This window comes from Mobula birostris, chromosome 13 (genome assembly GCF_030028105.1).
Source record: "Mobula birostris isolate sMobBir1 chromosome 13, sMobBir1.hap1, whole genome shotgun sequence".
Taxonomy (NCBI): Eukaryota; Metazoa; Chordata; class Chondrichthyes; order Myliobatiformes; family Myliobatidae; genus Mobula; species Mobula birostris.
In genome coordinates, this window is record NC_092382.1 from 2,467,610 (window position 1) to 2,494,508 (window position 26,899).

At 46.5% G+C, this 26,899-nt stretch overlaps 2 protein-coding genes across 7 annotated transcripts in view; one reads left to right on the forward strand and one right to left on the reverse strand.

Annotated features, from left to right (window-relative positions):
• Nucleotides 1–9,138, reverse strand: part of LOC140208220 (uncharacterized) — a 26,691-nt gene extending 17,553 nt beyond the window's left edge. Inside the window, exons 1-2 of one of the 5 annotated variants that reach the window (XM_072276728.1) lie at nt 8,063–9,101; nt 1,694–1,832 (exon numbers count right to left, since the gene is read on the reverse strand). The gene's annotated coding sequence lies outside the window, so the exon portion shown is untranslated. Of the gene's footprint in view, nt 1–1,693; nt 1,833–3,861; nt 3,921–6,110; nt 7,660–8,062 lie in introns of those variants that run through there. The other 4 variants (XR_011888698.1, XM_072276729.1, XM_072276726.1 and 1 more) reach the window with 4 other exon arrangements.
• Nucleotides 8,714–26,667, forward strand: LOC140208219 (uncharacterized). 2 transcript variants are annotated; one of them, XM_072276723.1, is made up of 3 exons: nt 8,714–8,882; nt 14,948–15,115; nt 20,729–26,667. In XM_072276723.1, exon 3 carries the CDS (start codon nt 21,112–21,114, stop codon nt 23,239–23,241), a length of 2,130 nt encoding a protein of 709 aa, XP_072132824.1. In that variant the 5' UTR covers nt 8,714–8,882; nt 14,948–15,115; nt 20,729–21,111; the 3' UTR covers nt 23,242–26,667. The 2 variants fall into 2 exon arrangements, with proteins under 2 accessions (XP_072132824.1, XP_072132825.1); XM_072276724.1 differs by having other exon boundaries at nt 14,952–15,115.
• Nucleotides 26,668–26,899: the final 232 nt, after the last annotated feature.

The following is a 26,899-nucleotide window of genomic DNA, read 5'->3' on the forward strand; positions in this document are numbered from 1 at the left end:
GGTAGCACCCAACAGTCTGAGGCATTTAGAGGAACAAAATATCCCGGGCCTCAATATCTCTTGAAAACCAAGGTTCCCTGCACCTGTAACTTTTCAAATTTTATTTTGGCAGGCATATACAAACTCTACATCCTCAAAATTTCACTTCTGAAGGCCTCCTACTTACCAAGTACTCCTTTGCCAGAAAGCAGCCTCTCCCAAACCACACTTGTCAGACCCTTTCTCATACCATCAAAATTGACCTTTCTCCAATTTAGAATCTCAACCCGTGGTGCAGACCTCTCTTTTTCCATATTTACTTTGAATCTCATGCATTATGATCACTAATTTCGATCATCAGCCCTGGATCATTTCCTAACAGCTTATTGCACACTTCTACGTCAAGAATTCTACATACTGATTAAGGGCACATTTGATAAACTCTACCCCATCTAGTCCTTTTACAGTATGGGAGTCCCAGTCAATATATGGAAAGTTAAAATCACTTACTGGAACAACCTTTGTATCGTGGCATGGTGCAATCTCTCAACAAATTTATTCCTCTAAATTCATCAGACCGTTGGGTGCAACCAAGTCCCAACAATGGCTACAATATCATAATTCCCTGTCCTGAGCTCATCTGGCTTTCCTGCGATGCTTCTTGCATTGTGATATACACAGCTCAGCACATTCATCGCACCATGCTCAACCATTTGATTGCTGACTCTGTCTAAGGTCTGAACAACATCTGACTGGTGTCAAGAAAACAAACTCTCCCTCTTTGTCACAAAAACAAAGGAGCAGATTGTGGATGACAGGAGGAATGGAGACAGGCTAACCCCTATTGACATCAATGGATCTGGGGTTAAGAAGGTGAACAGCTTTAAGTTCCTCAGCATAAACATCACCAAGGATCTCACATATAACCATATAACAATTACAGCATGGAAACAAGACATCTTGGCCCTTCTAGTCCGTGCTGAATGCTTACTCTCACCTAGTCCCACCGACCTGCACTCAGCCCATAACCCTCCATTCCATTCCTTTCCTGTCCATATAGCTATCCAATTTTACTTTAAATGACAATATCAAGCCTGCCTCTACCACTTCTGCTGGAAGCTCATTCTACACAGCTACCACACTCTACCACTCCCCTCATGTTACCCCTAAACTTCTGCCCCCTAACTCTCAACTCATGTCCTCTTGTTTGAATCTCACCTACTCTCAATGGAAAAAGCCTATACACGTCAACTCTATCTATCCCCCTCATAATTTTAAATTCCACTGTCAAGACCCCCCTCAACCTTCTACGCCCCAAAAAAATAAAGACCCAACTTGTTCAACCTTTCTCTGTAACTGAGGTGCTGAAACCCAGGTAACATTCTAGTAAATCTCTGTATTCTCTCTATTTTGTTGACATCTTTCCTGTAATTCGGTGACCAGAACTGTACACAATACTCCAATTTTGGCCTTACCAATGCCTTGTACAATTTTAGCATTACATCCCAACTCCTATACTCAATGCTCTGATTTATGAAGGCCAGCAAACCAAAAGCTTTCTTCACCACCCTATCCACATGAGATTCCACCTTCAGGGAATGATGCACCATTATTCCCAGATCCCTCTGTTCTACTGCATTCTTCAATGCCCTACCATTTACCATGTATGTCCTATTTTGATTAGTCCTACCAAAATGTAGCACCTCACACTTACCAGCATTAAACTCCATTTGCCATCTTTCATGTACATGGTCTGTACATACCGGCTGTGTTGTAAAAAGAGCACAGCAGCACCTCTTTCACCTCAGATGGTTGAAGAAGTTGGGGATGGGGCCCAAAATCCGAAGGTCTTTCTACAGGGACACACAATTGAGAGCATCCTGACTGGCTGCATCACTGCCTGGTATGGGAACTGTACTTCCCTTAATCGCAGGAACCTGCAGAAAGTGGTGTGGACAGCCCAGCACATCTGTAGATGTGAACTTCCCACTATTCAGGACATTTACAGAGACAGGTGTGTAAAAGGGGCCCAAAGGATATTGGGGACGCAATTCACCACAACCACAAACTCTTCCTGCTGCTACCATCCAGGAAACAGTACCACAGCAAAGGGACCAACAGGCTCCGGGACATCATCTTCTACCAGGCCATCAGACTGATTAATTCATGCTGATACAATTGAATTTCTATGTTATATTGACTGTCCTGTGTACAAACTATTTATTATAAATGACTATAAATTACACATTGCACATCTAGATGGAGATGTAAAGATTTCTACTCCTCATGTATATGAAGGACGTATGCAATAAAGTCAATTTCATTCAATTCACCCTCTCCACTATCTGTTCTGTCATTCTGGCTCCCATTTCCCCTACAACTTATTTTAACCACACACCCCCTCTCCCCACACTAGCACTGGCGAGCCTTACCACTGGGATATTAGTCCCCTCTTGTTCTGTTCCTCTAACTGACGAATCCCCTATCACCCCTTTGATTTTTCTCTGCCAGGTAATCTCAACAGTTTCTAAAGTGGTCCACCTGTTGTTGTGCGGGATGGACACAAGGGTACTCTGCGATGGCTATTTAACCTCATTCCCCTTCCTGACTCTCACCCAGTTTCCTGTGTCCTGCACCTTGGGTGTAACTCACCTCTCTTCATGTCATGTCTATCACCCCCTCCAACTCCTGGATGATCCAGAATTCATCCATTTCAAGTTCCAACTCCTTAAAGTGCAGGGTTACAAGCTGCAGCTGGATGCACATCATGTAGGTCATGGCATCAGGGACACTGGAGGTCTTCCCACCTTCCCACCAATCTCCCCTCAAATTTGTAATGACCAGTGTGCACATAAAGCTTGTATTATGCAATTTTCCCACATGTGCACAGTGAATTTTATATAGAGAGGTATTCATTTTAACAGCTATCAAATCACTGTCTGTAAGAACTTTGATCTCCTCTGGGTTTGTTTAAGTTCATCTACACTCTCACACAACCTAAGTTGCAGGCCTGTAACAGGTAATGATGGATTTTCTTGTCAGAGCTTTTGCACACCATCCATATGTCATTTGCTTGCTAAATGACACTTAAAAAAGTCAGATTTTCAAATATCACTCCACTTCTTCCCACTTGCTAATTCTCCAGCAAAATTTGCATCGCCAGAATACGCACAGGTAACACCAGTTTCTGTACTGTACACAAATATTTCCCCTGAACCCTCCCCCAGGTGACTGACGATGGTGAACTCAGTGATGGCAATGCCAATGAATATGAAGGGAAGGGCAGTAGTCTGTCTCATTGGAGTCTGGCACATTTGTGATGTGAAGCTACTTGTTGCCCAGGACAAAGGTGTTTGATATCATTATGTACCCAGAGAGAGTGGGACAAAACATGTTCTCACGGGTAGAAAGTCCAGAACAAGAGGGGGTGGAACAAGCAACAGACACAAAATGCTGGGGGAACTCAGCAGGCCAGGCAGCATCTATGGAAAAGAGTACTAATGCTGAGTTCCTCCAGCAATTTGTGTGTGTTGCTCGGATTTCCAGCATCTGCAGATTTTCTCTTGTTTGTGACTGGAGGCAGAACAAAGGTGATTTTCACAACAGCTGATGTAAAAGATTTTGTTCCCTTTCTCCGAGTTCCCGATCCTTGCATTTAGACAGCTGGAGCTCAGCTCTGTCTGAGAGACCCATCGGTTCCCATTCCCTCATCAGCCGGAAGCTCCCCGGGGCCCGTGTACGGATGGTGGGGCTGAGAGAGAGGGAAGAGAGCAGGACTGTCCCGGGATTGCGGGTCACGGAGTCCGGAGTCACAGCAACTACCCGAAGTCGGTGTTGAAAACGCCGCCCGGTGAGACCCCCAACCCGGAGACCCCTTCTCACCTCAACCGATCATCCGGGGCCTTTTGTGCCCCGCGCGCTGGTGAGCTCGAGCTTGGTCGGTTTAACGGCCGGGCTACTAATCACGTGAGCAGCCCCTCCCCCACCGCTGTCAACAGAGGACTCACGCGCTGCGCTATTCCCATTGGTCCGAAGTGATGTCAATCACTGCATCCAGCCAATAGCGGAGGTGGACCAGCCGGGAGGGCGTTACCCCCGCTGACACCGTCTCCCGAACTTTCCGTCAGGGCGGGACAACCGTCAAAGTAAATGTCCGCTTTCTGATTTATTTCCATTTCCCTCCGAGGGAAGTTGGGGCGTTTGTGAAGCGTCTCCTGCGGCCGGAGTCTGATGTGTCGCTGAGAGGTAGGAGGAGACCGCTCGGCCCGTCGGTTTGATGCCGGTTCCCCGGGGAGGGAGAGGATGAAGACGGTGAGAGAGGGGGCGGACAGGATGTTTGTCCCGGTGGGGACAGGAGGGGCTCATCTGTGGAAATGTCTGAGCCCACGGTGGTGGCGATTCACCACATTGGGGGGCAAACACCGGCAGACTGTTGCCCTGCAAGCGGGGCCAATGGTCCGGGCAAAGTGACAATTATTTGTGTTTTGTTGAGACTGTACCGGGAATATGGTGTAAAATCCCGCTCCCCACACTAACACGGGTCACACAGACCAAAGAACAAACTGCCGGAGGAACTCAGTGGGTCGGGCAGCATCTGTGGAGGGAAATGGACCGTCAACATTTCGGGCCGAGACCCTCCCTCTGGACTGAGAGTGGACGGGAAATAGTCCGAGAAAAGAGGTGAGGGGTGGGGATGGGGCAAGAGCTGGGGAGTGAGAGGTGGATCCAGGTGAGGGGGAGGTGGGAAGGTGGAAATAGTGACGGGGTGGGAGGTGAGTGGTTGGGGCAACACGGGGCTGCAGAAGATGGAAATTAATTCCATAGAGGATTAACAAAGAGGTTAGAGAGTATTTGTTATAGAGAGTGCAATGAAGATTCACCAGACTGATCCCTGGAGTGGTGGGGTCATCATATGTAGAAAGATCAAATGTGACAACCCTTTCATTTAGAGAATCGAGGACTGAGAGGTGAACACATTGAAATTCACAACATCATTCCCGGCTGAACCAGGGATCCCAGTCTCTGAAAAAGGGGGTGGACTGTCCGGGACTGAGATGAGGGGATATGTCTCCACTCCGAGGGTGGTGAATGTCTGTAAATCCCCACCACAGAGGCCGGTGAAGACTCAGTGATCATCCTCACATAAAACAGAGGCCGGCAGATGTGTGGAGACCGAACGGATCGAGGAAATGAGGATCGGGCAGAAACATGTGGCTGAGATGGGAGAGCAGCCGTCATCTTGTTGATGGTTAGAGGGGCTGAATGGCCACCTCCTGCTGTTTCTCACTTGATGTTTCAGTGGTCCTGTCCAGTGAGGCTGGAGGAATCTGAATAGAAATTAGTGTTTATAAACATGGACAGATTTAAATGAAAACTGCACATTTCCAGTTTGGGTCTGAATTGTGTGTTGGACGGGGATGGGAATCGAGCCTGTGACTCTGTGACCTTGGGGTGGAGGGAAAGGGACAGGGATGATTTGGAGGGAAAAAGTAAATACGTATCTGGTGTAAATATGGAATGATGTGGGTCAGACAGCGTGTGAGGGGCGAGGAGCAGAGTCACCGGTTCAGATGGGAGACACTCCACGAATCATGTGATCCCATTTCCTGTTCACGCTTTTCCACAGATCTACAGCATCTGTAATTCACTGCTCTACGTGTCCATGTAGCTTCGTCTTTCGCCCGTTCCGACAAGGCAGTGAGATCCGGATCTGTCACGTCCTCTTGTTGGGGATGGACAATGATTTTTTTTCGGCAATATTTTCAGCATGTTTCTATATAACCACATAACAATTACAGCACAGAAACAGGCCATCTCGGCCCTTCTAGTCCGTGCCGAATGCTTACTCTCTCCTAGTCCCAGGCCTCAGACCATAACCGCTGGGCCGAGGCCTGGGACTAGGCCTCATTCCACTGTTTTTACCTGCTGAAGTGCAGCCAATGTTTCTGGATGTTTGACCCATTTATGTGAGAATTTAGCCTTTTGTATTTATCTGAGCTTCTCATAAATGTGTCCAGTTTCATTCAGCTTCACTCCAGAATTTCCAAAGCAACAACCCAGTCAGTCAAATAGTTCCACACAATTAAAATAGTTTACAGTATTACATTCTTAAAATGTTTATGTTGTACTACTTATATAATTTAACTATTTAATATGTATGTTCTTATTTTAAATCACAATGATTAAAATCTATTGTTATGAATTAGGTTCCATTGCTGCCGCAGAGACAACAAATTACATGACATCAGCCAGTGCTATTAAACCTGATTCTGATAATTGGTCTGGGAGACCCACCACCGGTCACCTGATCCCAGTTACCGCAGATCGTAATGCGAGATTGAAGCCTTTTCTACTTATTTGCTTTCCTCAGAAATGACAACAGTTAAGTTGCCCTCTGTGGTTTCAAAGCAGAAGCTTAGTCTGTCTAATATTTCCACACAATTAAAATGGGGAATTTGCTTATTCTTATCACGTACTGAGCTACAATGAAAATCTTGCCTGACGTACCATCCACACAGATCGATACATTACAACAGCACATTGAGCTAATATATGACAAAACAATAACTGTAACAAAGCATTATGGCTGCAGAGAAAGTGCAGTGCAGATAGACATATGGGGCAGGGTCACGTCGAGTTACATTGTGAGGTCGAGTTCATTCTATTGGACTGGAGACCATTAATTTGGCTGACAACCGCAGACAGGAAGCTGTCCATGAGCCTGGTGGTACGCGCTTTAAGGCTTTTCTATGTCTTCCCCGATGGAGGATTGGGTTTGCAGCAATAATGTCCAAAGTTGTGGGCATCTTTGAGTACACGGCCTGCTTTCCCGAGGCAGGGGAAGTGCAGGAAGTGTCCATAGAGGGGAGGCTTGTTTCTACGATGTTTCCAGATGAGACCAAAGTTCTCTGCAGTTCCTTGCAGTCATGGGCAGAGCTTTAGCCATCCGAAGACGTGAAGTATCGACAAGAAGCTTAGAGACCTCGGCCTTCACCCTGCCTTGTGCAGCTGGATCCTGGACTTCCTGTCAGATGGCCCCCAGGTGGTAAGAGTGGGCTCCCTCACCTCTGTCTCTCTGACCCTCAGCACACGCACCCCACAGGGTTGTCTCCTTGGCCCCTTCCTTTACTCACTGTGCACCCATGACTGTGTCACCACCCACAGCTCCAATCTGCTGAGTAAATTTGCTGACAACACTACACTGGTTGGCCGAATCACAAATAATAACGAGGCAGCCGACAGAGAAGAAGTCATCACCCCGACACAGTGGTGTCAGGAAAACAACCTCAGCCTCATGGTGACAAAAACAAAGGAGCTGGTTGTGGACTACAGGAGGAATGGAGACAGGGACCAAATTCAACATTTCCACGTCTGTTATTGACACAAAATGCACATTTCAATATTGATCAGGACAAAACATATTTATAGATTATCTCAATTACTTGTCTGTGATGCTGCCAGAAGTCAGTGTTTCTCTGTCCCTGTACCTTCCCGCACTGGTGCACTTGGCAATAAATTCAACAGGACCTGAGAAAACTCAGTGAGATTTGATTAGTGATGATCACCTTGGCAGCTCGGTAGGTTGAATGTAGAGGGACAGTACACTGTTGAATGAAAGTCCCTGAACAGTGTCGATGAGCAGAGGGATTTGGATCCAAGTTCACAGCTCCCTGAAAGAGACTGCACAGATTGATCGGGTGGTTAAGAGAGCTGTAACGAGAGGCTGGACAAACGTGTTGTTTTCTCCAGAGCGGCGCAGGCTGGGGTGAGACTGGATGAACGTTTATAAGATTACGAGAGGAATAGATAGAGCGGACAGATGACATATTTTTCCTGGGGTTTGAAATGTCTAATACATTTAGGGTGAGAGGAGATGTGAGGGGCAAGTGTTACGAGATCAGAGGTTTCATTTTGCTGTGGGTGTTATTGTGAGAGGCTGCAGGAGGCGGGAGTATGACGTCAGTACACTGACTGCTGGAGCTGAGAGAGAGAGAGAGACAGACACACACACACACAGACACACACAGAGGGCCAGCGGACTACAAGCTGTAGTTTGCTAAAGTAATGGGTAACAGTTTGATACCTTTCCCATGCCCAAAAGGACTGGGTGAAGGAGCGGCACGCAGTGACTGTCACTGTTTTGATCCATACGTGGATTGTTGTAGTATTTCTGTGGCGACCACTTTCGTTAACCCTTGCATGGATTCGGGTGTTGTGCAGCGACCACTTGTTCTAAAGAATATTCCTGTCACTGTCACCTTCGTGGATTTTGGAATACGGCTCGACGACTGAAAATCTTCTGTGATTTGTATTTCGTTTTCCCAGCGCGGAACCTGTGAAATTCTTTGTGATTACTTCCTCGTTGCATTTTAATGTGGATTTACAAGTTTCCCCATTCCGTGGAAAACTGAAACTTGCCATCTTGAAACTTTCAGAACTGTTCCTAAACTTGACATTTTTGCAGCCACAAACGCATAACACTGTTAACTTCTGTTTAGAAGAGTAGTTTGTTTAATTGTCTCTATACTAATACAGATAGTAGTTTATACTAATACAGACTGAGTTTGTGGTCTATCGCTGCCGGTACATAACACAGAGTGACGGGCGGGTCGCTGGAGTCTCTCCCTGGGTTGTGGGGACCCACCGGTCACGTGATCCTGTTCGCCCCGCCCATTTAACCGCAGACGGGCAGCAGCAGCGCGTCTGTTCCCGAGGCCCCGCCCTCCGGATGACGCAATAATCTCTCCGCGCATGCTCACTGTCGCCAGACGGACGGTGTTTGCCTTTCCGCTCAGTGCTGAAGCGGGTTGTCTGCGGGATCGGGAAGGGACGATCGCCTCCCAGGTCGGGGAGCCGGGGGTCGGGATCACTGTCTGCGGGCCGAAGATATCACTTTCCCATCGGTGAGTACTGAGACCGATCCCGAGCGGGGAGATCTGATGTTGGCCGCCAGCCCCGAACGGCGGGCCAATTACTCATTTAGTACCCAGTTATCTGGGCTCGTCAGAAACGTGTCGACTTCACTTAATCTGCATTGAACGACCCAAACCAGGAGCCCAGGCTGTCTCTTTCCGCAGAATTGAAACGGAAGTCCCGTCAGCAGGTCACGTGAGGCTATTTAGCCCCGCCCTCCGCTTTGTGACGCAAGATCACGTGGTGTGTGCTCACACTCCCCGATGGGTGGCGATTCTCCGGGACCCCCTGGTAGCAGCAGAGATGCAGAGGAGCAGATTGAGGGGCAGATTCTGGAAAGGTGCAAAAATAACAGGGTTGTTATCATGGGTGACTTTAACTTCCCCAATATTGATTGGCACCTGATTAGTTCCAAGGGTTCAGATGGGGCAGAGTTTGTTAAGTATGTCCAGGACGGATTCCTGTCACAGTATGTGGACAGGCCGACTAGGGGGAATGCCATACTAGATCTAGTACTAGGTAATGAACCGGGTCAGGTCACAGATCTCCCAGTGGATGAGCATCTAGGGGACAGTGACCACCGCTCCCTGGCCTTTAGCATTATCATGGAAAAGGATACAATCAGAGAGGACAGGAAAATTTTTAATTGGGGAAGGGCAAGTTATGAGGCTATAAAGCTCACACCTGTGGGTGTGAATTGGGGTGATGTTTTTGCAGAGAAATGTACTATGGACATGTGGTCGATGTTTAGAGATCTCTTGCAGGATGTTAGGAATAAATCTGTCCTGGTGAGGAAGATAAAGAATGGTAGGGTGAAGGAACCATGGGTGACAAGTGAGGTGGAAAATCTAGTCAGGTGGAAGAAGGCAGCATACATGAGGTTTGGGAAGCAAGGATCAGATGGGTCTATTGAGGAATATAGGGAAGCAAGAAAGGAGCTTAAGAAGGGGCTGAGAAGAGCAAGAAGGGGGCCTGAGAACGCCTTGGTGAGTAGGGTAAAGGAAAACCCCAAGGCATTCTTCAATTATGTGAAGAACAAAAGGATGTCAGGAGTGAAGGTAGGACCGATTAGAGATAAAGGTGGGAAGATGTGCCTGGAGGCTGTGGAAGTGAGTGAGGTCCTCAATGAATACTTCTCTTCGGTATTCACCAATGAGAGGGAACTTGATGATGGTGAGGACAATATGAGTGAGGTTGATGTTCTGGAGCATGTTGATATTAAGGGAGAGGAAGTGTTGGAGTTGTTAGAATACATTAGGATGGGTAAGTCCCTGGGGCCTGACAGAATATTTCCCAGGCTGCTGCACGAGGTGAGGGAAGAGATTGCTGAGCCTCTGGCTAGGATCTTTATGTCCTCGTTGTCCACAGGAATGGTACCGGTGGATTGAAGGGAGGCGGATGTTGTCCCATTGTTCAAAAAAGGTAGTAGGGATAGTCCGGGTAATTATAGACCAGTGAGCCTTAAATCTGTGGTGGGAAAGCTGTTGGAAAAGATTCTTAGAGATAGGATCCCTGGGCATTTCAAGAATCATGGTCTGATCAGGGACAGTCAGCATGGCTTTGTGAAGTGCAGATCGTGTCTAACAAGCCTGATAGAGTTCTTTGAGGAGGTGTCAAGGCATATAGATGAGGGTAGTGCAGTGGATGTGATCTACATGGATTTTAGTAAGGCATTTGACAAGGTTCCACACGGTAGGCTTATTCAGAAGGTTAGAAGGCATGGGATGCAGGGAAGTTTGGCCAGGTGGATGCAGAATTGGCTTGCCTGCAGAAGGCAGAGGGTCGTGGTGGAGGGAGTACATTCAGATTGGAGGATTGTGTCTAGTGGTGTCCCACAAGGATCTGTTCAGGGATCTCTACTTTTCATGATTTTTATTAATGACATGGGTGTGGGGGTAGAAGGGTGGGTTGGCAAGTTTGCCGGTAACACAAAGGTTGGTGGCGTTGTAGATAGTGTAGAGGATTGTCAAAGATTGCAGAGAGACATTGATAGGATGCAGAAGTGGGCTGAGAAGTGGCAGATGGAGTTCAACCCGGAGAAGTGTGAGGTGGTACACTCTGGAAGGACAAACTGCAAGGCAGAGTACAAAGTAAATGGCAGGATACTTGGTAGTGTGGAGGAGCAGAGAGATCTGGGGGTACATGTCCACAGATCCCTGAAAGTTGCCTCACAGGTGGATAGGGTAGTTAAGAAAGCTTATGGGATGTTAGCTTTCATAAGTCAAGGGATAGAGTTTAAGAATCGCAATGTAATGATGCAGCTCTGTAAAACTCTGGTTAGGCCACACTTGGAGTATTGTGTCCGGTTCTGGTCACCTCACTATAGGAAGGATGTGGAAGCATTGGAAAGGGTACAGAGGAGATTTACCATGATGCTGCCTGGTTTAGAGAGTATGGATTATGATCGGATATTAAGGGAGCTAGGGCTTTACTCTTTGGAAAGAAGGAGGATGAAAGGAGACATGATAGAGGTGTAGAAGATAATAAGAGGAATAGGTAGAGTGGATAGCCAGGGCACCACTGCTCAATACAAGAGGACATGGCTTTAAGGTAACGGGTGGGAAGTTCAAGGGGGATATTAGATGAAGGTTTTTTACTCAGAGAGTGGTTGGTGCATGGAATGCACTGCCTGAGTCAGTGGTGGAGGCAGATACACCAGTGAAGTTTAAGAGGGTACTAGACAGGTATATGGAGGAATTTAAGGTGGGGGGTTATATGGGAGGCAGGGTTTGAGGGTCGGCACAACATTGTGGGCCGAAGGGCCTGTAATGTGCTGTACTATTCTATGTTCTACGTTTCCTCTACGTTGTGTTGGGGAAATCTAATGTTGGCCACTGAGTCGCGTTAACTTCCCCCAACTCGCCTCGCTTCCTGAGGCCCCTCGCATTTGTCCCTCAGCTTTCGGCTGTAGACTTCTCCCCGATTGGGGTGGGTGAGAAAGGAGAACGTCCCAGGTTGTGGGGATCTTTGATTTCACTGCCTGCTTTACTGAGGGACTGGGAAGTCTAGGGGGCAGAATAGTTTCTGTGATGTGCTGATCTGTATCCAAAGGTCTCTGGAGTTCATCACAGTCACGGGCAGAGCAGTTACCATGGAAACATGTGAAGTGTCCGGATGAGAAACTTTCTGTGGTGTGTTGATAAAAATTTGGTGAGGGTCAAAGTATATATGGCAAATTTCTTGTTGTTTGTTCTAACTTTGTCATTTTAGGATCTTTTATACAGTAGTATGTACTATTAATTCAGTATCTGTGTCTTGCTGGAGGACCATCAATGATTGTCTTTGATCCCTTCTCCCACCTGGTTCCATGTGCTCATCCCTGCCCATCTTGTTCAACCTCTGTCCAGTCTCCTAACCCCACCCCACTGTCCCGCTTCAGCGATATACATCAACCATCTGGGTCAACCTCGGTCACCCTGTGTCCCACCTCCTCAATGTTGTATATCAGCAATTTTTCTTCTAACCCTTGTTATTGTGAAGTGTTCTTTTGCACCTTTGGCCTTGCTGAGTTATTTCCAGAATCAGTTTTTGTTAGCTGGAATGCCAGAGGGTCATCAGGTACTAGTTGTGTTGTGCATTGGTGTGGAGATGCTGGTTTTTGAACTGTGACTGGCTGACACACTGCAGCATTTTCCTGTCAGCAAAGAGTACTGGGAGAGTCCTGTGATCTACATTCCAGGCATATGGAACTGTCGCTGTTTCGGTTTTGCCTTTGGTTAGTGCTTCTACAGATGGGGCAGGATGGTCGTCCTTCTGCAATGAAGCAGAAATTTCGAGCAGCTGGACATTGGTTGTGTGGAAATCCCAGAATGCACTACCCAGTCTGAGTTGCGGGGGTGATGTGTGAGATTTTCAGGGTCAGTGAGTGGCAGGTTCAGCTGTGTGAGGTTGAATCCTGGGGTATCACAGTTTTTGCTCCAGGTAAAATGGACCCGGGGATCGAGCTGCTTGGGTTTATGAGGTGTTGAGCGAGTATTTCTGGTCTGGGATCAGATGTTTATTTCTGGAGTTCCTTTGGAAGCAATGACTGCTAATCTGAGGAGAGGCTATGAGTAAATGGACTATTCTGTGTTTACAGCAGTAGAAATAGACCCATGAGTTTGGTGTTCAAACTGTGTTTGGAAATCCCCCCTGTCTGTCACTCAGTGGAAATCAGACAGAATCTCAAGTTGCTGGAGATTGGCACTAAAAACTGAAAATGTTTGAAGTCATTCTGATGAAACATTATTAACCTGAATTGTAAAGTGTGTTCCTGTCCCCACAGCTATTCCTTACCTGCTGAGTGTTTCTGGTAATTCCAGTTTCCTTTTATTACGTTCACCCTGGACTGGTTTATATTTCCTGAAATAAACCTGGTTTCACTTGGAAACGGAAATGGCTTGTTTTGTGATCGTAGTGTTATGTGGTCGGCAACTATGAATATAGAATTGAGTCAGGTTTTAACAAACAAACTGAAATATTTATTAAACTCTGCTCAACCATAGTGAAAAGTAAACTAACGACTAACTTAACTGGAAGTTAACTGCTATATGGCAATTTAACAAACAGCCAAACTCTGGAACAGTTCTTAAAGAGGTAAATTCAAACACAGTCTTAAAGTGGTAAATTTGAAAGTCCAAGTGATTTACGCAGTCAATAAGGAGAGACTTCTCTGGAAACGGATTTCTTCAAAGATGTGACGTTACTGCTGATTCTGTCCAAAGGATTCATGTCAAAGGAAATAAAACGGATTAAAGGAACTGACCTTTTTCTGGATGCTGAACACTGCACAAACCTTTCCCAAGCTTGCAGGGGTTATCTCAGATGCAGATCACTAATTCTGAACGAAGATTCAATAAGGTCGATCTTTTATGAAACCGCCAAATGACACAACCTTTACTCAATCCTTCAGGTTCCTGTAGTTTGGTAAAGGTCTTCACTCTCCGACACTAGACTGCAAAGGTAAACAAACAAAACCTGGCAGCGATTGGCGAAACTGCCAGAACAACGGTTTTACCTTAAAATAGAGAGTAAAACTTTGCTTTGAAACAAAACTACGTCATGAGATGATTACGCAGCAAAACCAACTGACGAACCAAAACTGATGAACTAACTCCGTAACAACAGGGGTTTCCCCATGTATACCTGTTGGAACAGGTCATCACATGGCCTCACACTGGCAGGAAAATTACTTGACCCCACCATCACAACGCAATTACATCATGCTCACAAGATACTCCATTACTTCATGGTCATAAGACAGTCACAAGATACCCACAAGGTATGTAACAGTAAAACAGTAAAGAAAGCACAACATTTCCCCCTAAATTATCCTGGTACCAATTTGTCTATTATTCCTGGAAATGTGTTTGTACAGTTGTTGCAAACAAGATTTACAAGAATAATCTGAGGAATGATCGGCATTATGTATGAGGAGAATTTCATGGTTCTGGGCCTGTGCTGGATGTAGTTCAGAGGGACAGTTGGGGTGGTGGAGGGATGTATGGTCAAGTAAACCTCTTGAAAGCTGAAAAGCCTGGATACAGTGGACATGGAGAGGATGTTTCCATTAGACGGAGAGTCTGTGATCTGACAGCACAGTCTCAGAATAAAGATGCTTCCCTTTAAGACTGACATGAGAAAAATGTTTTGGCCAAAAGATGTCTGATCTGTAGGATTTGTTGCCACAGATTTTGGTTGAGGCTGCCATTCGGGTATATTTTTGACAGAGATTAATATATTCATGATTGCTAAGTAACTTCGGTGTTACAGGAGGAAGGCAGGAATATGGTGTTGGAATAAAAATCTGCCATGGTTGAGTGGTGAGGCAGACCAGATGGATTGACTCACCTAATTCTGTTCCTGTGTCTTATGTCTTACCATGACTGAATGATGGGTTGTTCTTATCCCACATCGTTTTGTGACGTGTGAGGGACAATAATAGATTGTTCACTGAGATCATTATATCTGCCTTCAATGTTTAAATTTCAGTGAGTTTTGTTCTTAGTAACATTAAACAGAAATGTTTTTTTCTCCTTTTTATTGTTATTGTGCTTCATTATCTTTCACGTTAAAGTTAGACCTGCGGTGAGAGATTTATTGGAAGAAAAACCCCAACTGGAAGCAAACCACTACTGAAGATCAGGGAACAGCAACAAGAGAATCAGCCCGAGGGTTGAGAGCATCAGCTGGAGAGGATCCATCTGACTCGGAGAACCCAGTGATTCAGTCAGGGGAAAGTTTGGTGAGTCTCATTTACTCAAACACTGGTCTTTTAGACGTTGCATACTTGTACAAAGGATGGTAGGAAATAGTTGGGGTGAGACTGAATGTTCCCAGAAGAGCCAGTTATGCCTCTGTCAGACCCAGTTGCAATCACTCCAGGTCTGGTAATGTGCTTCCAGCAGCCCAGCCCTTTAAAACCACTCCCATTCTGTGGAAGTCGAATCCGGATAAAGTCACTCAGAGATCGTATAAGTACAAACTATTTATTCCAAGCACCCGGGGCTATTCAGTTATTCGCTCAAACAGGAACAGTCCATGACTGTTCCTGCCCAATCCACTAACTGACTAACAATTTCCCTTACACCACAGATATATCCGTCCAGATACCCCCCACACAAGACAGGCTGGAGTCAAAGTTATTTGCTAAAGACAAATTACAAAATAGTCATAATGGCTTACACACACAGAACAGACTGAAGCTGTCCTATCTCTGTGCATGAGTGCACAAGGAGATAAGCATCCTGAAACCCTAGCTAGCTACCCTCAAGAAGAAATATGGCTCAGCGTGGCTCAGCACATCTGTTGACAATCAGCAGTTTCTTTCAGAAAAACAGGCTGCTATCGTTTAACCATGTGTTAACCCTTTTACATAATTTATCATTCCCTCCTTTTGATCATTACATGATCAACAAAGCAGTAATTTTTCACAGAGAAAGCAACCGAGTACAGCATTGACATATCAGTGGGTAATAACAGCGTACAACAGTAATTATAACAATGACATGTAGAACTATTAGGCCATAATGCAATATCATGCCCCACATATGAGTGAACAGGCCTTCGAAGACCATCATTTTGACCCTTTGGTGACCCCATGTAAATCCTGTCCAACTTTCTTAATGCTGCAGTCTCCTCGGCAGTGTGCTCGGAGAGGGGTGTAATGTTAGTAGACTCATCAGGGATATAGGTGTAGCATTCTGTGTCAATAATAGCACAGGTTCACCCTTTCTCAGCTGGGATAAAATCTGAAGCCATACAATTCTGTAGGACTGTGTGCCGGATTGCAGTCATTTCAGTGGATATTTCTGTTACTTGGGCCTGTGTTTCTGTCAGGGCCCCTGCAGTATTGTGGCCAGCTCCTCAAGTGCTGTAGCCAAATTGATTATCTCTCGTGAATTCCTGGCTACTTCATAGGAGATAAAAGCAATCATCCAAAATCGCTCGGTCTCAGTTATTCCTCTGCAATGCTGGGCACCTGCAAGTATGGCCAGGATGCATGGTTCCCAGTATAGGAAGTTCCGTTTGGTGGGGGCCTGAGATAGCATCCCTCAAAACACTGACAGCCACAGTCATCTCTGACTAGAACATAGCTCCTCACCCCTCTTCCCCGGGTGTTGTTTATGAAAGCCGTGGCTGAGAGTTCCTCGCTCTGGTTGAGCGGGATTACTGACATTGGAATCATAGTTTTACCATGCTGGGGAATTTCAGTACAAACCCAGCAGACACCTAGTTCTACCTGTTTGGCTTAGATGTGACAGAGAGACAGAAAGATGTTAACATGGGGGCCCCCGGATGCTGGGGTGAGCCCTCTCAAAGACATGAACACAAACACCACTATCAGCCAATACATTTTCCTTTTGTCCGAGAGAGTCCTTCTACTCAGTTCCGTCAGTAACAAATTTGGTGTCTGTTCACTGTATCCACCGAGATTGCCCCTTCAGTTTCACAGCCGTGGGAGTGGTCAGTAACTCCTGATGTGGTCCTCTCCACCGAGGTCCGAGATTCCCTCGATCCCAGTTCTTCATCAGGACAAAATCCCCAGGTTCTATGGTGGGATAGTCACTCCTCTCTGCGGGGTAGTTCCCTTCCTTGCAAGCCTGTCGTACCTGTGAATGTAATGCTTGGAAAATTTTGGTTAGTTGGCATATGTATTTCCCCATCTCTTCCCCTAGAGTATGCTGTTACGTACCCCATAGGTTTTTTATAGATGCTCAATTCCTCGGAGGGTTCAGGGGAAATATTTATGTGCAATGTAGAAACCGGTGTCACCTGTGTGTATTGTGGTGATGCAAAAGTTGCTGGAGAATTTACAATTGGGAAGAAGTGGAGTGATACTTGGAAATCTGACTTTTTAAAGCATAATTTAGCAAGCAAGCCATATATGGATAATGTGCAAAAGCTCTGATGAGAAAATCCTTCGTTATCTGTTACAGGCCTGCTACATGGGTTGCGTGAGAGTGCAGATGAACTTAAACAAACCCAGAGGAGATCAAAGTTCTTATAGACAGTGATTTGCTAGCTGTTAAAATGAATACCTCTCTATATAAAATTCACTATGCACATGTTGTTACTGGGTAAAAAATATACGGTACAAGATTGATGTGCACACTGGTCATGACAAATTAGAGGGGACATTGGTGGGAAGGTGGGGAGACCTCCAGTGTCCCTGATGCCCTCACCTACAAGATGTACATCCAGCTGCAGCTTGTAACCCTGCACTTTAAGGAGCTGTAACTTGAAATGGATGAATTCCAGATCATCCAGGAGTTGGAGGGGGTGATAAATATGACATGAAGGGAGGTGAGTTACAGCCAAGGTGCAGGACACAGGAAACTGGGTGCGAGTCGGGAAGGGGAATGAGGTTAAATAGCCATTGCAGAGTACTTTTGTTGCTATCCCACACAACAACAGGTGGACCGCTTTAGAAACTGTTGGGGGAGGAGGATTACTGACAGGGGAAAATCAAAGGGATGATAGGGGATTCGTTAGTTAGGGGAACAGAACAAGAGGGGTCTAATATCCTAGTGGTAAGGCTTGCTAGTGTGGGGGGAATGGGGTGATATGGTTAAAATAAGTTGTAGGAGGAATGGGAGCCAGAATGACAGAACAGATAGTGGAGAGGGTGAAATCAATTGAATTGACTTTATTACATACATCCTTCATATACATGAGGAGTAGAAATCTTTACGTTACGTCTACATGTAAATGTGCAATATGTAATTTATAGTACCTTATAACAAATAATTTGTTCATAGGACAGTCAGAATAACATACAAGTGCAATTGTATCAGCATGAGTTGATCAGTCTGATGGCCTGGTGGAAGATGATGTCCCGAAGCCTGTTGGTCCTTTTGCTGTGGTACCGTTTCCTGGATGGTAGCAGTGGGAACAGTTTGTGGTTGTGGTGAATTGGGTCTCCAATATCCTTTGGGCCCTTTTTACACAGATGTCTCTGTAAATGTCCTGAATAGTGGGAAGTTCATATCTACAGATGTGCTTGGCTGTCCGCACCAGTCTCTGCAGGTTCCTGTGATTAACGGAAGTACGGTTCCCGCGATTAAGGGAAGTACGGTTGCCATATCAGGCAGTGATGCAGCCAATCAGGATGCTCGCAGTTGTGTTCCAGTAGAAAGTCCTTAGGATTTGGGGCCCCATCCCAAACTTCTTTAACCGTCTGAGGTGAAAGAGGTGTTTTTGTGCTTTTTTCTCAACACAGCCAGTATGTACAGGCCAAGTGATATTCTTGGTGATGTTTATGCTGAGGAACTTAAAGCTGTTCACCCTCCCAACCCCAGATCCATTGGTGTCAATAGGGGTTAGCCTGTCTCCATTGCTCCTGTCATCCACAATCAGCTCCTTTGTTTTTGTGACAATGAGCGAGAGGTTGTTTTCTTGACACCAGTCAGATGTTGTTCAGACCTCAGATAGAGTCAGCAATCAAATAGTTGAGCATGGTGTGATGATGTGCTTAGTTGTGTATATCACAATGCAAGAAGCATCGTAGGAAATCCAGATGAGCTCAGGACAGGGAATTATGATATTGTAGCCATTATTGGGACTTGGTTGCACCCAACAGTCTGAAGGATTTAGAGGAACAAATTTGTAGAGAGATCACAAACCATGCCAAGAAACAAAGGTTGATCCAGTAAGTGCTTTTAACTTTCCATATATTGACCTGGACTCCCATACTGTAAAAGGCCTAGATGGGGTAGAGGTTGTCAAATGTGCCCTTAATCAGTACGTAGAATTTCGGATGTAGAAGTGTGCAATAACCTGTTCGGAAATATTCCAGGGCTGGTGACAGAAAATAGTGATCATAATGCCATGAGATTCAAAGTAAATATGGAAAAAGAGAGGTCTGGGCCATGGGTTGAGATTCTAAATTGGAGAAAGGTCAATTTTGATGGTATCAGAAAGGATCTGACAAGTGTGGTTTGGGACAGGCTGTTTTCTGGCAAAGGAGTACTTGGTAAGTGGGAGGCATTCAGAAGTGAAATTTTGAGGGTGTCAAGTTTGTATGTGCCTGCCAGAATAAAAGCTGAAAGATGGCTGATGCAGGGTACCTTGGTTTTCAAAAGATATTGAGGACCCGGACATTTTATTCCTCCAAATGCCTCAGACTGTTGGGTGCAACCAAGACTCATTAATGACTACAATATCATAATTCCACGCCCTGAGCTCATCTGACATTTTTTTAGTTGTCTTCTGTTGGTTTCTAAAAGCTTCCCAATAGTTTTTGCTCTTTTGTTTGCCCTCTCTTTGGCTTTTATGTTGGCTTTGGCTTCTCATTTCATCCACAGTTGTGTCCTCCTGTCTTTCCGATGCTTCAACTTCTTTGGGATGTATCGATCACTCAGCTCCCAAATTGCTCCCAGAAGCTCCAGCCATTGCTGCTCCATTGTCACTCCTACCTTTTCCCTTCCAAACAAGTTTGACCAGCCTCTCTGTCATAGTAACATGGCGAAGTTCAGTACAGATACAGGTTATTTGGCCCATCTAGTCAATGCTGAAGAAAATATTTAAGCTGTCTTATACGACCACTTGCACCGGGACCATCGCCCTCCTTACCCCTACCATCCAGGCTCCCATCCAAACTTCCTTTAAATAGTGAAACCGAGCTCATATTCGCTACTTGTTCTGGCATCTCATTCCACACTTTCACAACCATTTCAGTAAAGAGCTTTTCCAAATGTTCCCATTAAATTTTCACCTTCCCCACTTACCCATGACCTCGGGTTGTCACCCCCCCAACCTCAGTGGAAACAGCTGCTTGCATTTACCCTATCTATACCCTCATAATTTTGTATACAGTACTTCTGGCAAATCCTCAGAGCAATGTATAATTTCCTTGTTGATGTTTAGAGCCTTTTTTAGGTGCACAAGATGATGAGGGGCATTAATCGTGTGGACACGAGGGGGTATCGCTTTAAGGTGCTTGGAAATTGATACTGAGAAGATGTCAGGGGTAGGTTTTTTTACACAGAGAGTGGTGGGTGCGTGGAATGCACTGCCGGCTATTTGTGTGTGAGTGTTTCAGTTACTGTGGGGCCAGGAACCCATGCAGCTCAATGAGAACAGGGAATAATACCAATGGAGAGAGTCAAACTGAGCCAGGTCACTGGTTGGAGATGGCAGAAATGCCCCATTCTTACAGAGACAGGAAGAGCATCAGAGAATTTGATGGTCACTCCAGATACCAGCACTGTGCCCAGTTAGAAGATGATTTCTCTCTCCAACTTGGGTTGAACTTCACTGTAACAGTGAGATGCCAGATCACACCTTGATAACTCAAGTAATCTCATCTGAAATGTTGTCCTACACCTATTGATGGATTTTGTAAATCTTTTTACAGGTTAAAAATGGCAAGGAATTTGTCTACGTGAATCTCGAACACAACACGCCAGTTTTGCTGTCTCTGTCCAGATACTTAAGAAGAGGAGCAAGGGATTCACTCGATCATCCTTCCTGCTCAGACTGTGGGGAGGGATTGTCATCTGACCGACTGGCATGCCCGTCATTTTACATATGGGGAGAGGCCGTTCATCTGCTCAGGCAGTGGGAATGGATTCACTTGGTCATTTCAACTGAAGGTGCATCAGCGAATTCACCTGTTCTGTGTGTGAGAAGGGACTCAGTCGGTCTACCCACCTTTGGACACATGAGTCAGTTCATACTGAGCAGAGGCTGGTCATCCGCTGAACTTGTGGTAAAGGATTCACTTGGTCATCTGGCCTAATGGCTCACCAACGAGTTCACACCGGGGAGTGGCCGTTCACCTGCTCGGACTGTGGGAAGGGATTCACTTACTCATCTAAACTGAAGATACATCAGCGAGTTCACACCGGGGAGATGCCATTCACCTGCTCAGACTGTGGGAAGGGATTCACTTGCTCATCTAAACTGAAGGTACATTGGCGAGTTCACACTGGAGAGAGGCCGTTCACCTGCTCAGTCTGTGGGAAGGGATTCACTTGCTCATCTCAACTGAACATACATCAGCGAGTTCACACTGGAGAGAGGCCGTTCACCTGCTCAGTCTGTGGGAAGGGATTCACTTGCTCATCTATACTGAAGGTACACCAGCGACTTCACACCGGGGAGAAGCTATTCACCTGCTCAGACTGCGGGAAGGGATTCATTCGGTCATCCTACCTACAAGCACACTGGTCAGTTCACACTGGGGAGTGGCCGTTCACCTGCACGGACTGTGGGAAGGGATTCACTTGCTCATCTAAACTGAAGGAACATCAGCGAATTCACACTGGAGAGAGGCCGTTCACCTGCTCAGACTGTGGGAAAGGATTCATCCAGTTATCCCACCTGCAAGCACACAAGTCAGTTCACACTGGGGAGCGGCCGTTCACTTGCTCAGACTGTGGAAAGAGATTCACTTACTCATCCCACCTGAAGGCACATCAGCGAGTTCACACTGGAGAGAGGCCGTTCACCTGCTCAAATTGCGGGAAGGGATTCACTCAGTCATCTCACCTGAAGGTACATCAGCGAGTTCACACTGGGGAGAGGCCGTTCACCTGCTCAGACTGTGGGAAGGGATTCACTTGCTCATCTAAACTGAAGGAACATCAGCGAATTCACACTGGAGAGAGGCCATTCACCTGCTCAGACTGTGGGAAAGGATTCATCCAGTTATCCCACCTGCAAGCACACAAGTCAGTTCACACTGGGGAGCGGCCGTTCACTTGCTCAGACTGTGGAAAGGGATTCACTTGCTCATCCCAACTGAAGGTACATCAGCGACTTCACACCGGGGAGAAGCTATTCACCTGCTCAGACTGCGGGAAGGGATTTGCTCAGTCATCTGAACTACTGGTACACAAGTCAGTTCATACTGGGGAGAGGCCATTCACCTGCTCAGACTGTGGAAAAGAATTCACTTGCTCATCTAAACTGAAGGTACATCAGCGAATTCACACTGGGGAGAGGCCGTTCACCTGCTCGGACTGTGGGAAGGGATTCACTCGGTCATCCCAACTACTGCTACACAATTCAGTTCACACTGGGGAGAGGCCGTTCACCTGCTCAGTGTGTGGGAAGGGATTCACTCAGTCATCTAAACTGAAGGTACATCAGAGTGTTCACACTGGAGAGAGGCCGTTCACCTGCTCAGACTGCGGGAAGGGATTCACTCGGTTATCCTACCTACAAGCACACTGGTCAGTTCACACTGGGGAGTGGCCGTTCAGCTGCTCGGACTGTGGGAAGGGATTCACTCGGTCATCCCAACTACTGCTACACAATTCAGTTCACACTGGGGAGAGGCCGTTCACCTGCTCAGTGTGTGGGAAGGGATTCACTCAGTCATCTAAACTGAAGGTACATCAGAGTGTTCACACTGGAGAGAGGCCGTTCACCTGCTCAGACTGCGGGAAGGGATTCACTCGGTCATCCTACCTACAAGCACACTGGTCAGTTCACACTGGGGAGTGGCCGTTCACCTGCGCGGACTGTGGGAAGGGATTCACTTGCTCATCTAAACTGAAGGAACATCAGCGAATTCACACTGGAGAGAAGCCGTTCACCTGCTCAGACTGTGGGAAAGGATTCATCCAGTTATCCCACCTGCAAGCACACAAGTCAGTTCATACTGGGGAGCGGCCGTTCACTTGCTCAGACTGTGGAAAGAGATTCACTTGCTCATCCCACCTGAAGGCACATCAGAGAGTTCACACTGGAGAGAGACCATTCACCTGCTCAAATTGCGGGAAGGGATTCACTCAGTCATCTCACCTGAAGGTACATCAGCGAGTTCACACTGGGGAGAGGCTGTTCTCCTGCTCAGTATGTGGGAAGGGATTCACTTGGTCAAGTCAACTACAGAGACACCAGTCAGTTCACACTGGGTAGTGGCTGATCACCTGCTCGGACTTTGGGAAGAGATTCTCTCAGCCAAATCAACCAAATGTGCATCATTGAGTTCACACTGGGGAAAGGCTGTTCACCGGCTGTGAATGTGGTAAAGGATTCATTCAGTTATCTATCCTTATGACACCCTACGGGATTCACACTGGGGAGAAAGTTTCAATAAGCTGCATGCTGGATATTTGTCCATCACTGTTGCTGAATGCTATTTCGAGAGTGACTGTCGGTGCTGAACTCTGCAATTATTGCTGCTGCTCACCACACCCAGTCTGCACCCTGGTCACTGGGCATGGGAGGAGTTTCCTCTGCTGCACATTCACCTTTAATGGGACTGGAGTTTTAATATTCTTGACCTGAGACAAATCAGTCAGTTCTATTTTAAACTCCGTCTCTGGTACTTAGTAAATTTATAACACACCTAGTGTACAGTCGAGCAGTGGTCCCCAGCCACCGGGCCGCAAAGTATGCGCTACCGGTCCGCGAGGAAATGATATGATTTGGCGATATGAGTCAGCTGCACCTTTCCTCATTCCCTGTCACGCACTGTTGAGCTTGAACGCACGCGAGGTCATTACCCGCACGTCATCCATGTCAGCGCGGGAAGGAGATCAACTCCTCGAGCTTGCAAATGATGATGGGCTGCAAAGTATGTTTGACATAACATCTCTGCTGGCGTTCTGGATCAAAGTCAAGGCTGAATATCCTGAGAAAGCCACGAAAGCACTGAAAATGTTGCTCCCATTTCCAACATATCTCTGCAATGAATGCAACGAAAACCAAATTGTGTAATGGACTGGACATAAGGAACCCCGTTCAAGTATCGCTGTGTCCCATCACCCCTCGATGGGACCATCTGGTTGCAGGGAAACAAGCCCAGGGCTCCCACTGATTCAGCAATATTGGTGTGTTGCAATGATTTATATGTTCATATGGGGAAAATATGTGCTGTGTGTTTAATATCCAAATGTTACTTAAAATGTTATGATGCTATTGACTTATATAACCATATAACAATTACAGCATGGAAACAGGCCATCTCTGCCCTTCTAGTCCATGCTGAACGCTACTCTCACCTAGTCCCACCAACGATGGACCACTGACCTAGTCCATTCCTCTCCTGTCCATATACCTATCCAATTTTTCTTTAAATTATATTGAACCTGCCTATACCATTTCTACTGGAAGTTCGTTCAACACTTACTTCAAGCTCCCCTGTCCTTCCCTGATACGGTAATTGACTTATTGCTATATTCATGCGAGGAAAATATGCACTGTGTGTGTAATATTAAATTCGTTAGATAAACGCTCTTAGAAACAAAATTGAGTGTAGTAGCCACTTATCACCTATATTCCGGTTGTGATTCACACCTCCCTTCCCACCCCCCCCCGAACAGAATCGCCAAAAACGATTTCTAGAAGAAATCGGCAGGTACACGCATGCGCACTGGTGCCCGCGCAAGGCTTCATGGTCATTGTAGTCTCTGTAAACAATGTATTTGGCTCTACTCTTGTCCATTGGCAACCCTACCCACCGCCCTCACCCCCGGGTTGGCCAGTCCGCAAGAGTATTGTCAATATGAAACCGGTCCGCAGTGCAAAAAAGTTGGGGACCCCTGCAGTAGCGAGTCAGCTCAGGCCGGCTGGACCCTGCCAGTGATTTTGTTCCATGACAGTTCTTTTAAATCCTCCCGTGTACAGCCAAAGTCAGCATGGTTTTCCTCAGGAGAAATCTTCTCAGACGAATCTGTTGGAATTCTTTGGTGAAATGAGAAAGGCAGTGGGTGTTGTTTGTTTGGATTTTCAGATGGTCTTGAACAAGGTGTTGCACCTGACGCTGATTAACAAGACCACAGCTCATGGTGTTTGGTGTCTCTTTGCCTGTTCCCACTGGAGTTTAGAATAATGGGGGTGGGGGGGGGCGCTGTTTCCTGAATACTGAGAAGCCAAGATAGAGAGGATGTGGAGAGGACGTTTCCCATAATGCAGAGCCCAGGACTGGTGGTACACCCTCAGACTACAGGGAAATCAATTCAGAAGAGAGAGGAGGAGGAAGTCTTATGATATTATGTTTATTCAACACGGCCGTGTCTAATCTATGCATCTGTTCCCATCCCCCTCTATCTCCACCTCAATGTACCCAGCCACCCGCTTACTCTCAGATAGATAGACACTTCACTGATCCTAAAGGAATTTACATGGAAGATTTAGAATTTCAGAAATTTCCATACGTCTCCATTTAAAATGAGCAGCCCTTTTCGATCCCTGTCCGTTTCTCTCTCACTGATCAGCAGAGATGTCAAAGAGCCCATCCCTTTCCCTCGTTTATCTCCCATGCCTCAATCCCTGTTTTCTATCCCGGTTTATTTCCCCATCTCTATTCCCTCCAATCTCTCTCCTCCGTCGTTCTCTCCCGCGCCTCTTTCTGTCCCCTCACTCGCTCCCGTTTACTTCTCTCCCACATCCATCTCATTTCCCGCCATTCTCTCCCCTCACTGGTTGTTGCCACCATCTTTCTCCCCTCTGTTTCTCGCCTCCGCTACTTCCCTCCCATCTCTCCTCAGTCTGTCTGGCTAACACTCCAACGGCCTCTTATTTCTGTAACTCAGTTTCTCCCTCCCTCACTTTCACTACCACCACTCAGCCTGTTTTCTCTCTGTCTCTCTCTCTCTCTCTCCCTCCCCCTCTCTCTCCCACTTTCCCTTCTCTCCTTCTCCCTCTTCCTCTAGATCTCTGGGGAGGAGAAAATGGTGGTGCAACGCAGCGCGCAGCCTCTCCGGTGTATGATACCGGTATTTGTAAGTAGGGGCCGTGCACAATTCTGATTTGACGGAGACAGACGTGAGAAGCACAGAAGAACGTCTGGAGTAACTTCTGAAATGCCTGGTTCGCTGTTGCTGCTACTGTGTGATCAAGAATCTCCGGAGGGGAAGGACAAAATCCTCGGCTTTGCCTGTTACTGGCGGCCGGGGTTGGGGTCAAAGTGCTCAGCAGAGATGGTGCTCTGTGCTCGGTGTCAGAGGGCTGGTCGGAGGCTCGAAGTTTTCGGATGGACTCAGAGTCGGACTGTGGCCGGGTGCTTCCAGGATGCTGCATCGGCAAGTTTGCGGCACTGGAAGCTCATGGCAGGGAGAGTTTTCTTCCTTCTACCGTCTGCGTGAAATGATGGGACTTTCGAGAGACTTTGAGACTTTTTTTTTACCGTGCCCATGGTCTGTTCTCTATCAAATTTCAGTATTGCTTGCACTGTTGTAACTATATGTTATAGTTATGTGTTTTTTGTCAGTTTTTCAGTCTTGGTCTGTTTTGTGTTTCTGTGATATCACACTGGAGGAACATTGTATCATTTCTTAATGCAAAGGCATTACTAAATGACAATAAAAGAGGACTGTGTGTCCCTATAGTCTAATCTAATCTTTCTCTCCCTCCTGTGCTTCATCCAACTCCAAATGCCAGTAAATTCCGCTGTTACCCAGGCTACTTATCTTGTTGCTGTCACAATCGCACATCAAAAAGGACGGGATGCTATCCTGGAGTGAACTCGGGCCGAGATTCAGTGTCGGGGTGCGCGGTGCGGTTTGTACACAGAAAGGGGAGAAGAGAAGTGAGAGTGAGGAAAAGTTGGGGTGAGCGGAGTAAGACAGGG